The sequence below is a fragment of the Heterostelium album genome (assembly GCF_000004825.1).
Source record: "Heterostelium album PN500 unplaced genomic scaffold PPL_scaffold3, whole genome shotgun sequence".
NCBI classification, from domain to species: domain Eukaryota; phylum Evosea; class Eumycetozoa; order Acytosteliales; family Acytosteliaceae; genus Heterostelium; species Heterostelium album.
This window is the reverse complement of record NW_008805065.1, coordinates 1,119,575-1,132,799: the sequence shown is the minus strand read 5'-3', so window position 1 is coordinate 1,132,799 and position 13,225 is coordinate 1,119,575. Positions and strand designations below refer to the sequence as shown.

The window sequence follows — 13,225 nt, the reverse complement described above, 5'->3', positions numbered from 1 at the left end:
ACAGACAGATAAAAAATGGTTCAAAACCCAACCTTATTATTTTTAATTTTAATTTATTTATATATATATATATTGGGATTTGTTTTGTTATGTTTTTTAAATATTTAATATCGTCCATACTTTGATTGTGAAAGATAGATGGAATCGGATCCGCCTCGTGGTGATTGGAAACTAGTTGGTGGTGGTGGTGATCTGAATGGTGATGCTGGAATTGGTCTGGATTGAGATGGAATGACGTAGGTGGGTGGCTTATGATTGTATTTAAATGAGAAAAAGAATGTTATCAATGCAATCACAATCGCTAGACCCAATCCTGAGATGGTCATGTAGGGCAACGATGACTGTTGGTTGACATACGATGAGTGTTCGTTGTAAGAGACAAGCACCGACTGCTTTGTCTTGCTTTCGGAGCTGCGTATATACACCGGTACGTCTTGGAATGACTGAGCATTCTTGGCCGGTGTGATGATGTAATTATACATGAGTCCAGTTCCCGAGGGTGATTGTGTTGCCGGGAGTGGGGTGACTGTGACAAGTGAGCTATCGGATGATTCCACGAGAAGCGGGTGATACGATTCGATATTGAGGTTGTAAGAGTTGGATTTCGAGGTGAGTTGTACTTCGTTGCGTCCCAAGATGTTGAACGATGTTTCGAATGGAAGATCGAATTGTTTCTCGAGACTGTAGGTCGATGGACGATCGGCAACGCGAATAACCAGAGTGATTCGGTCGACCACTGAGGTTGGTATGCTCTTTGGTGTGACGACACACTGGAATTGGGTGGTGTCGGTTGCAGAGAGTTCACATTTGGCAGTGGCAACGTTGGTATCCTTGATGAAACAGGTGCAATCGATGTTGTTTTGAACGGAGCGGTGCGAGGTCAATTCCTGTGAGGTCTGAGTCTTGAATCGGAGTGGATAGGAATACTTTTCGTTGGTCGAGACAATAACTTGGTTGGCGAGTTCCAAGTCGATGCTGGCGATCTTTGCGACTTGGATGATGGCTTGTGACGATGGATTCTTCAGGTAGTTGATTGTGGTGCGACCTGGTTGAAGAGCGGTTGCCTTTCCGGTGGCTGGCTCCACTGCCATGATTGTGCTGTTTCCAGTTCCCCAGACGCGTTCACCACCCATTGGAAGTGCGTATCCACGCTGTGAAAGTTGTTGTGTATCCAGCTTGAATTGGATCTTGGCACCGACGTGGACAATCAAGTTGTCTGGCTCGATGAATCTACCGACAAAGATCTTTACATAGTCGTCGATGTGATCCATTCCCTTGAGGTAGACACGCAGTGTAACGATGCCGGCACGCAATGCTTTGGCGACAAGAGTGACAGGTGGTTGGTTGCTAGTTGGATTTGGATTTTGTTCGATGTGCACCGCGATGATACCGGCATTGCTAAACTCTGTTTCAAATGCGACACCAGCATAGCTGCTAAAGAGTTCACCAATGTCGTCACGCAAGTAGAGGCCAAAGGTTATGGAACCGCCCATTGGTACGACAGTGATTGGATTGAGTGGAATCACTTCGAGATGAGAGAAAGGCTTGGTGTTAACTTTGACAAGTGAGGAAGTGTCACCACGTCCACCACGAGTGGCAGAGAGATAACAAGTTCCAATACGATCCTGTGTGATAATCTTCATGTCCTTGACGGTGACACCATCACAGTTGATATTGGTCAGACAATCCAGTCTGGAAATGTCGATTCCTTCTTTGTTGGTTACGGATGGAAGTAGGTAGACGGTGTTGAGAGGTAACAAGAGACTGTAGGTGGGAATACCGATGCTGTCGACAACTGTGAATTTGAAGGGTGGAGTCTTGAAGAGGAGACGAGAACGATCGTTGTCGCTGTAGGCGTAGGCGGTGACAGTTGTGCTGCCAGCGGCATTCGCCAAGACACGAACACCAAACGAACCTTCAGTTTCGATTGTGGTGTTGGCCGATTGGTAGACCGGTAGGAGCGATACAATGTAACCATCGTCGAGACATTCCCATGTAAAGTAGAGGTCGACTGTTCCATAGGTGAATGGAGTCTCTCCGTTGGCACCGATAACACGGATCTTGGCTTCGTCGCCAACCAAAAGACGATCGATGGTGCTGTGCAGACGAATTCCAGTCATGTTCTTGACGTAGACGGTGAGAGTGTCTTCGCCAATCTTTTGAGATTTTCCAGTCTTGGTATCGACGATATTGGCAATGGCGGTGATCACTGTTTCACCGATGCCACGCGCGATGATTTCTCCTGAGCGATCGACAGATGCAACCGATGGGTTCTCTGCCTTGAAAGAGACGTCCTGACGAGAGGCAGCACCTCCACTCCATTGGAGTTGGAAGTGTCCACCTGGAACCAAGTGAAGTGTTTGTGGCGATACTTTGAATGGTGGGAATACTTGAATTTGGGTGGTTGGCGATTGTGCTACATTTCCGGTGCGTGGATTGGTGTTGGCCAGCGAGAGAGTGGCTACACCAGCGTCGAGACCGCGGAGTGTGAATGTCTGAGGATCTTCAGGTGTTGGTTTGATACCGAGAACATTTGGATTATCAATGTGTGGAGTCAAATCAATGTAGTTATATTGTGATTGATCGAATGGATTACCGTTCGAGTCGAATGCATTGACGTGCAACGGAGTGGAACCTCCGACTTGGATCAACTCTGATGACGATATCTCGAGATGTCCAATCTCCGAGATGAATACAATGGCTGGTTCAGAAGCGCCTCCCAAACAGACATCGGTAACATCAACCTTTAGGTAGCCAGGTGCAATCGGTTTGACGAGGACAACATTCTTGTTGGGTTCGAGCTTGGCAATCTTGGAGTTGTTGGAACTGAATGAGAAACTACCGCTACCACCGAGTGCTTCTAGCGAGAGTACATTCTTCTCATTCAAAAAGAGAGTGGAATGCGATGGAACCAATTTGACATTGGAGATCAAGTCGAGATCGACGGAACTGTGCAGTTGTTTGGAATCGAGAGTTGGGATGTTCTTGGTGACACCGGCACGCTTGAGAATCTCAGTGTTGTATCCAGTGACTGCCGACTCTAAACGGGTGCGACCTTCACGCTTGAAGAGTCCGAGTGTTGCGAGTGATCCAATGATGGATGGTGTCCACTTGGCGAGTTGCTCATCCTTTGAAGCCCAGTCGAATTTCAATGTGGAGAAGTTGGTGAAACGACGACCAGCTTCATCAAAGACAGCGGCAATAAATGGAAGATCACGATTGTTACGTACTTTGTAGAGTGGAACATCACTGGATTGGCTTGGTTTACGCTCGTTGAGTGCGACGATAGAGTTGGAGCATGCTGCACCAGTAGGGAGATCAGTCAACTTGTCGGCGTCTTCATTCAAGCTGAGTTGGATCGATGCTGGTGGAACACAACGGAATTTGAAGGCGGCAGTTGGTGTGGCTGGCACAGGATTGGCAGCGTTGGCACGATTTCCGACACGGAGAGTGAGAGTCTGCTCGTTGTGTTGGAGACAAGTTACACTGAAGCTGTGTGGCGACAACATTGTGATGGCTACATCGTCAGGGTGCTCGGCGACCACTGAACGTTGGAATAGCTTGGGATCGTTGTACCATGGTTCTGGACCACCTTGGTGATGCACGACAACGTTGGAGCCAAGAGTGACCAGCGCTTCGGGTGGATCGAGGGTGAGAGGACGATAGGCAAACACACGGTTGTGTGCTTTCATTCCGTGGTGATCGATGTGGACGAGTGACAGTCCTTCCTTGAGTGCCTTGACTTGCTTGGCAGAGCAGTGCTCTGGATTGCGTGGTGTCCAGATGTGTCCTTCCATTCCACGTGGTTGCGACTCTGGCACGGCCGACGGCTCTTGAAGAGCAAAGACAGTACCATCTTCAACGGACCATTGGAGATCGGGGATGTTGCAAGCATCGAAATGATGGCCAGCAGCCAAACGGTCGCTTTTCAAGACGGCAGCGAGTGTGATTGCTTTTCCAACTTCTACTTCGACTGGTGACGGTGAGAATGCAATAGCGGTTGGTGGAATAACCAAAGCTTTGGCTTTTTCACGATTGTGTGGATTCTTCTTGTCGACAACGGCGACTTCACATTGGCCAGAGTTGGCACCGGTTCTAACAACACCGGCAGCATCGACATCAACAATCGAACTATTATTAGTGTACCACAAGTATTCACCAGAACCACCACGAGCACGCAATGGAACTGAAGTGGAGGGTTGTCCAGCGATAAAAGGGAAATAGAGAATGGGTGGAAGCAAAGAGATCTGCGGACTGATCGTGAGTTCCTGTTCGACAGAGATCGGGTGGAGAAGTGGCACAAGTTTTCCATGCTTTGGATCGTAGATCTTTGAGAGTGAGGCACGCACCGTTGTCACACCCTCCTTGATAGCACGCACATTGAAAGTATCGGAGCCGGTTCTGCCACCGGGGTAGGTGATCGGTTCGAAATAGCTCTTAGAGATATCGACGTCGTACGAAATATCAGAGTTGTAGATCTTATGACCAGCAGTATCATACAACTCCACGGTCAAAGTATAGTTTTTGCTTTCAATCAGATTCCAATTGCTAACTGGACCCGGTCCCAAATTGATTGGTTCGATCTTCAACGCCAAATACGATGGACTGACCACATGAACAATAGTATGTGCACGATTCTCTGTCATATTCTTGTGTTGCACGATAATCTCTGTCTTTCCAATTTCAGTTGCCATAAACAAACCGTTCTGTTCGACAATACCAACCTTCTTATTAGTTGAATCCCAGACATATTGTGGATTTGGCATAGTAATTGCTAGAGATAGATATTAATAAACGAAAAGAAACAGAGCTCTGTTAATATGTATGTTTGTATTTTGATAAACAGTTGATAAATAGTCCATACTTTCCAATTGATTACGCTTCTCTGTCTGTAAGAGATATTGAATCTGAGTTCCTTGAATGACATAGAGAAGATGTGAGGGGAACAATTGGAGTGGTTCGAGCACAGAGATGGTGACAGTCGATGGATCGATGCTGGAATAAGAGGTTTCGGTGAGTCTAGCTGTTACTTGTGCTCTTCCAGTGTCAATTCCTTGGACTAGAACCAGTGATGATTGCAATCCTTCGCGCTCCATCGCCAGCAGCACAGGATCGGTATCCATCGATGAATCTTTGAACGGCACGATCTGGATGGTGTTGGCGGCGGACACCGACCACTCAAACTCGACACCCATCACCGTGGAGAAACGATTGCCTTCGGCATCGAATGCCAGCACCTCGAGAATCTCACTGGCGTCCTTGAACATGGTACGTGTGGTAGTCTCAATACTGATAGAGGCGATCTTGTCGACAAACACCTCACAACGCAGACGTCTTCCAGATGCACGATCCTCTGCGAAAATCAAAGTGGAATCACGCGATCCAAATCCACTTCTCACTGAAACCTTGACGCTTGTCGAACACTTCTTGCTCTCTGGTTCGCCCCAAGGTGTTCCAATGAGTGCGGTACTACCGCCACTGTTACCGCCTGCACCAGTATCACATGATGCCGATTCATACAATGGTTCTAATTCGATTAACTCTTGATTATTAGTTGACCTAAAAAAAAAAAGTAAGTTGTTGTTGTTGTTGTTGTTGTTGTCATTTAAAAAAGTTAATATTATGATCATTTTGTTTGATTTGATTATTGTTATTATCTGATATTTTACCATTCAAAACAACCATTGATTGCACCTAATTTATAGAATAGTCTTGATCTTGAAGATGTATATGGTAACAATAAACTGACTTCTTTGATACTGACTTCAGTGTCTTGATTCTTTGCTGATTCGACAACACAGTTTGTCAAACCAATAATAAATAATAAAGTCGCTAAATAAAACACATAATGTCGATTAACACTACTACTATTATTTAACCTATATTTTTTAGATAATATCATCCTTTTTTTTTGTTTATTTTACTTTTATTTATCATCTATCTAAATTTATCTTTATCTTTCTTATCTATCTATATTTATATTCTATTTATGATAATTATTAACCAAATTAATATTAATAACTATTTATACAATATAGATATGAAGTTGTTGTTGTTGATAACGATAAATATGATGATTTTAATCTAACAATTAAATAGATTAATTTAAAGATGTAAAAAAAGTACGAAAATATGTGATTATTTTAAAAAAACTAAGTTCTTTGAAGTTGATTGTCACCTTCATTGATGTTGATCAACGTAGTTCCATTTTTCAAATTTAAAAAAAAACTCAAAACCAAATTTGATCCGTTTAAAAACTTGGAGGGAATAAAAATGTAATAAAATTTGATAATATTTTCATGATCAATAATACTATCTTCACTCCTCTTTTTCTTTTTCTTTTTTTTTGATTTAAACAAAACATTTAATTTAATATTATTATTATTATTTACTAAAATTATTTTATTTAATAATTAATCATAATTTACATATATTTATTTTATTTATTTTTGTTTCATTTGATATAATAATTATAATACTAGTCTAGAAAAAACAAACAAACAAACAAAATGATTGATAATACAGATGAATATAAATGGGATGGTCTAGATCATCTTATGAATAGCAATCCTAATCATGGACCGTCAAAGCCAATGGCTGGTGCTCCCAAAGCAAGTATTTTCGATCTCAACAGTGTCCGTGACTCTGTTCTATTCGATAACAAAGATAAAGAGAGATTCTCTTTTTGTCTATCTCCACCAAAAGGTTTGTAATTAATTTGCAATTTAAAGAAAGAACATAAATATTAATATTAAATTTGTAATAAAAACATAAATATTTATAATAGATCCACATGGATATAAATCTGGAAATAAAATTAATAATAATAGCAATAATAATAGTAAACAACCAATAGGAAATCATCCAATTTCATCATTTAATAATAATAGTAAAGAAAATATGTCAAAGAATACATTGAATCAACAAAGAATCATTACCACATCAACCAAACATGTACAATCATCGACCATTCCACAACAACAACATCAACCACCACAACAGTCAAAACCAATTAATATTAGCAGTGGTGGTAGTAGTGGTAGTTTTGTCAAACCACTACCAAATATCCAAACTAGTGGTGTTTCTTTTTCGAAAATTGGTGCCTCACCCTCGAAAACCACATTAAGTCAGCAACCACCATCGCCAAGAATGCAACCAATTACCACCACCACCTCCAAGAAAGAGCATTTACAAGCGATGACCGATGTAACTTTGGAACCATTGTACCTCACTAATAACGCTGCCTACAATAGTCAAAACAATATTAATCGTCCAGCTGTATTATCATCGCGTCCAGCATCACCAAGTGGAATTTTATCAAATCCAACACCATCGTCAATCAACAATACCAACAATATTACTACTACTACAACTGTTCGTCCAATGTCATCACGTCCAGCAACACCAACACAAATGCTACCAACCACTCAATCACCACCTTTATCGAGACGTCCAGGCACCCCGACCAAACTCGAACCAATCACAGTGGTTCCGATCGTCCCAAAGGCAACAGCTGCACCCACCAAGGACAGTGACTCAATCAGCGTTGTCACAGAGGCCAAGCTGGAATCACGTATCAAAATACTAGAGTTGGATAACCGTATTCTACGTCAACAAATGACCGAAAAGGACAAAACAATGGATCAACTCAACTCTAGAATCAACGAACTCGAAGATCAAATGAAAGTATTTATGAATGAAGTTAAAATGGTATTGATGAATAGTGTTCAACAATAATAATCGATGATGAATATTAAATCAACACACCATACCAAAAACAATATATAATAATAATAATTAAATTACAAATGTAAAAAAAAAAAAAACAAACCAAAAGTGACCAACATTCAGATGATATATTGAATAATATGACATTCCACATTGATGGAATTGGACTCCATCAAAAATAACTTTCAAAACGATAACTTCTTAAATAAATAAATTCAATTATAATTATTTTTATAAATAAATTTTAGTTAATCATTATTATTACCATTCTTACTTTTAAATTTATCGTTTTTGTTATTGAGGAGTTGGTTGATAATTAATATATTATTTATTTTATTTATTTTAATTTAGTTTAATTTGATCCTTTTGATTGAATGCAACGCTCTTAATTAGTTTACCTCCAACCTTTTGAATTTCATGTACTAATTCAAATGTATTTAATTTAACTAAGCCTTCACCAATCTATTATTATTTTCAAAAGAGATAATTAATAAATGATTATAAATCGATATTATCATAACAATATTGTTATTAGATTACTTACAAGTGGAATTGTATATTGTGATTTCGATGGTTTTAATGAATGTGGTTCCAATAGTGAAGTGTTCCATTTAATTCCAATTTTATCACCTCCAACTCCATCATAGCTAAAGGTGCAGTATTCATTGAATCTGTCGTTTAACTTATTAATGAATACCTCCACGATATTCAAACCTGGAATTAAATTGTTATTTGTTTTGGTGATTGAGACAATATTTGTTTTGGTGGCGGTGGTGGTTGTAGCGGTTGGTTTATCATTGGTTGTTGTTGTTTGTGCTGGTGTTGATTTTAGATTTTTAATAAGTGATAGTGGGTTTACTTTGGCATATGGATTTACTGGAGTAGTATTGTTGTTAATATTTGATTTAACTTGTTGTTGTTGAATGGTGGATTGTGTTGGTAATGTTGTTGAATTAATAAGTTGATTAATTTCTCTATCGTAATTGGTTATATATTGATTGTTGAGTGTTAGAATAACATTGTATTCGGTGTACGATGGTTGGAAAATCGATAGCCAATCGAATTGACTGTCGTTAAAGTTGGAGTTGATCAACTCGAGTGATTCTCTGGCGAGTGTTACGAATCTCTCACGAACGGATACATCACGAGAGTTGACATCTTTCCACCATACAGAGGGTCGGTCTTTGTCGGTGGCAATGAAGAAGAGTGGTAGGTTGTTGACCGACTTTTGTTGTTCAAAGATTGCTTTGATCGAGTTGACATCGGCCAAGCTCAGAGAATCAGTAAAGTCAACGATCATCGGTTGTTCGCTCCAGTCGTGGTGAGCAACTAAGTGCAGGAATCGGAAGAAAGCAAGTACCGGGGTGACTGGATAGTCCACTTGATTATTCTCGGTGTCGTTCGAAGCACGATTGAGTTGAACATGTTTGTAGATATGTGCCATTATCAATTCGATTGTTTGTTGTTTAATGGTCGATGTGAAATGGTTGGAATGTACCCATCTTAAAGCTAGACGGGTGGCAGCACCGTACGAGGGATAACTGGTGTGCAGTGCTTGGATGTGTTGATGGTGTAGGTAGGAGCGTTGGAAGTACATCATCTTCTTTTGTTTATCGGCGTGTCTCGATGTGAAGTGTTCGGTCTCCTTCGAGTAGTATGGAATCAGACGGAAGAGGAATCCGTCGGTGCGAACATCCAAGTAGTCTTCAGTCAGCTGCGGTCGATAGGTATCGGCATCCAACTCCTTGGCAATCTTTAGCATAAACGCTGTCTTTAGAGCGTGGATAGAATCGATATCGGAAGTCCAGAATCGCGAGTGTTCGAAATGCAAGAGGATTTCGATCGGTGTGTTTTGGCTGTACGATGGATCGTAGCTGGTGGCGACGCTGGTGTAACGGAGCGCGGGATTCATTGCGGTGAACTCTTGGATCTTCAAAGGCAGTTGAAGTGAGTTGATTTCCTGTTGTAGCTTGCCCTTTGCTTTGATAGCGCTCAGTGTGTGATCTTCAAGAGCTGCACCAGAGTGGAGAACACGATCGAACTTGGTAATCAACGACTGGATGTTGGCGGCTGGCACCTTGAGGTGGTGACCCAAGATGTACTTGGCAATGTCCTCAACGACGAGATGACGTAGTCCGTCTTTGGGTGTCCATGTAGCGGCTTCGTGAATCGAACCGTCTTTGAAACGACGTAGCTGTGACTTGGCACCCCAGACCTGTCGGAACTTGGCGGCGTCACGGTGGTCTGCCGATGGACCCATATCGATAAGACGTAGCCAGTGATCTGGATTCAACTGGATGGCAACCTGCACAATACGATTGTACGACTCTGGAATGGGTTGACTGATATCCCAGCAGACTGGCTCGGCTTGTGACACAACGCTAATGGAACGAGCACGATTAGTCAATGATCTGTAGAGTGAACGATAGATCGAATGATCGGTATACAACTCCTCCTGGAAGTAATCATTAGTTGGTACCTTCAAATTACATTCCTTTGACAACTTTATATTAATAAGATAGTCATAGTTTAACAATGGATGATTCTTTGTCAAGAAGATATCTTCAAATCCGTCACCACTATCTAAATTCTTTAATGCTTTAACAGCTTCATTTTGTAACTAACAATAATAATAATAATAATAGATGTATAATGTTAGTAAGTTATTATATCTAATAAGTTAAGTTAATTAATCTTACTTCTTTAAATGCCCATGATGTAACTCTTGAGAATATGTTTAATAAACCGGATTGATCGACCAAGATAACTGGATATAGCTTTTGGAATGATTCCATGTATTCACCTTGTTTCAATGTTGAATTCTTTTCCAATTTGAATTCCAATGGTTTGTTAAAGTCTTTGGAGATGAATACAAGAGTCATACGGAATGCCTGATAGGTACTCATTGCCTTGTTGATACGACCGATACTGTAGAGATAGGCAGCCAACATTGAAAGATGGAAACTATTAATGGTTGGAATATTCTTTACCAACAACCATGATTTCAACAACTGAATGGTATCAATCAACACTGGTGCATTTCTAATCTTCTCATTCAATAGATTCATATGATCGAAAAACAAAGCATCTTCCAACACTGCATTATTATAAAATGCTGATCTTTGAATTGATTCTAAATAAAATATAAATATATATATATAAGTATAAGTACTTATACTTTGTAAAAACAATGTTAAACACTTACCAAATATCTTTTTGTTTTCTTTCTTTGAATTGGTTGTAGATGTTGTTGTTGTTGGTAGTTGTGTTAATACTATATCATTATCTTTGTATGTATTGACATTGTAAACTGTATTGTTGGTGTTACTGGTTGGTTGTTGTTGCTCGTTGTTTGTAAAGATACAGTTGGCATTCGGGTTGAACTTTGTGTCGATTCTGAATTGTGATTTCGAAATATATGGAATGATTCTAATGGTGAAACGAGTGTGTGCACCCGATGCTGGATCTGCGTTTGGTCTGACGACGAGAATCTGTTTGTTTGAATCACCGTTGAAGTTGGTGAATTGAACGTTGCTGAATCTGCTGTGCTTCTTTATTGCCTGTGCCAATGTCCAAACATAGAGATTACGCTTCGTAAAGTACTTAAAGTTGTTAGCATCGGACTTTGTAAAGCAACTCTCTGGAATCTGCACTGCCATATCGACGTTTGGATTCGACTTGGTCACCGTCTTCAACATGTAACTACCGATAATCTCGACAGCCGATGGTTTTTGAAACTCCAATTGCAAATCCTCACCTGTTATATCCAACAATTTAACACTCTCTACATTATTACTATAAACATTAACCTAGTAGTAGTAGTTTACAAAACAAACAAGTAGATATGTTAGTAACATAACTTAATATATATATATTAGATAGAATAGTATTGGTAGTTATTACAATTTGATCTGGTATTGATTCAACGATTTCTTTTAGTTGGTAGAGTGCAGATTCCAATGCGGTTGTCTTGGTGTAGTTCACTTTGATCTCACGGAAGAGTTCGTTGATTTGCAGACGGAACAGATTGGAATTGAAGAGATCTTGTGTCTCACGAAACTCTTGCATCTCTTCGGTGGTTGGTGCTCTCGATTGCTCGGTGCTGTCGGTGCTCTTTACACGAAGGTTGGCATATCGCTTGTCGGTTGCCTCGTTGTACTCCTTGGTGATAGTTCCACCGCCAACGGTTCGCTCGCTGTCATCCAGCATCTCTTCATCGTCATCATCAACAAAGTCATTATCACCTGCCAATTCATCATCCATCTCTACATCATCATCGTCATCACTATCTTGTTGATCATCTTCTTCATCATCATCGTCATCATTATAGTATTTCGATTGAAACTTTAAATCATCGTCATCATAATCATTTCCCAATGCCAAAATTGATTTAGAAAGATCATCGTTTTCATCCTTTAATATTAAAGTAATTCAAATCCAGCATATTAATTAGTATTCTTAATATTCTATTAAGTAAATAATAATAATAATAATAATAATAATAATAATACTTACATTTTTTAATTTCTTTGTTGTTTCTACATTTTTAGATGTATTGTTGGTTTTGGTGGTTGAAGTGGTAGTAGTAGCAACTTTAGTAGTTTCTTTTCTCTTTACAACCATGGTTTTATTAAATAAGATCTATATGAATCTACTACTATATTATACTAATATATAATATTATCGAATAATTATAGTTAGATTTATAGATAAATATTAAAAAATATTTTATTTATTTTAATAGAATTTTTTTTTTTTTGACGAACACAGTCTCGCTCGTTTTTTTTTTTTTAATTTTTATGATTTTTTTAATTTTTTTTTTTTTTTTTCCTAAAACGTTCAGTTGAATTTGTACAAGAGTGTTATATCGAGTAACATCAAAGAAGTTGATGGTGATGATGATGATGGTAAAACCAGTACCCCAACCAACAAAGAAACCTTTTCTCAAACCAAGAAAAAGATTTGGAAGTATAGTGGATTCTTAAAAGCATTTTCAAGTTCACTAGTTTATCATTTAGTTGGAATAAACGACCAGATATGGATGGTGATCTAAAGCAGTCTTTTAGTTGTAATTAATCGCAAATTCTAGTACACGCAAAAAGAAGCTCAGTCAGCTTGAAGACCTATGCTTTCGAAAATAAAAACATCAATTTCTGGTCTAGTAGCGAGCTCTTTGGATTGGGTAGTAAAATGTGGTTTTGGTCGGCTCTGTATTTGAATTAAAAATCAAAATTTAGATCTTTACTAAACCTATCCAGTTTGGTATCTTCTTCTGATTCATTTATTTTTTTAGTATTCTAGTCAGATTCATCTCTGATTTTATTGACATCGTACGACATTAATAAACCTATACAGTTTGGTATCCCTGCGGTAAATACAACTCCTTAAAGGGCTCTGATTTTACCATCTTCATCATCAACAACATCAAGATAAATCATTCATTGTTCATAATAATAACAATCATAGTTTATTCATCAATGTTAATAATAATTCCAAC

General features: G+C 39.3%; 3 protein-coding genes across 3 annotated transcripts; 1 reads left to right on the top strand and 2 right to left on the bottom strand.

Moving 5' to 3' along the window:
* Positions 1-104: 104 nt before the first annotated feature.
* Positions 105-6,208, bottom strand: nup210 (nucleoporin 210; the record flags this gene model as incomplete). Its single annotated transcript, XM_020574001.1, has 4 exons — positions 105-4,774; positions 4,865-5,559; positions 5,670-5,832; positions 6,199-6,208. The coding sequence occupies 4 exons, from the start codon at positions 6,206-6,208 to the stop codon at positions 105-107; spliced, it is 5,538 nt and encodes a 1,845-aa protein (XP_020436073.1).
* Positions 6,209-6,509: 301 nt separating this feature from the next.
* PPL_03025 (uncharacterized protein) lies at positions 6,510-7,737 on the top strand (the record flags this gene model as incomplete). Its single annotated transcript, XM_020574000.1, has 2 exons — positions 6,510-6,705; positions 6,788-7,737. 2 exons carry the CDS (start codon positions 6,510-6,512, stop codon positions 7,735-7,737), a joined length of 1,146 nt encoding a protein of 381 aa, XP_020436072.1.
* A 333-nt stretch (positions 7,738-8,070) lies between these two features.
* On the bottom strand, positions 8,071-12,351 carry nol6 (U3 snoRNP protein; the record flags this gene model as incomplete). The annotated part of the gene is made up of 6 exons (XM_020573999.1): positions 8,071-8,190; positions 8,273-10,348; positions 10,428-10,861; positions 10,934-11,537; positions 11,632-12,141; positions 12,244-12,351. 6 exons carry the CDS (start codon positions 12,349-12,351, stop codon positions 8,071-8,073), a joined length of 3,852 nt encoding a protein of 1,283 aa, XP_020436071.1.
* Positions 12,352-13,225: the final 874 nt, after the last annotated feature.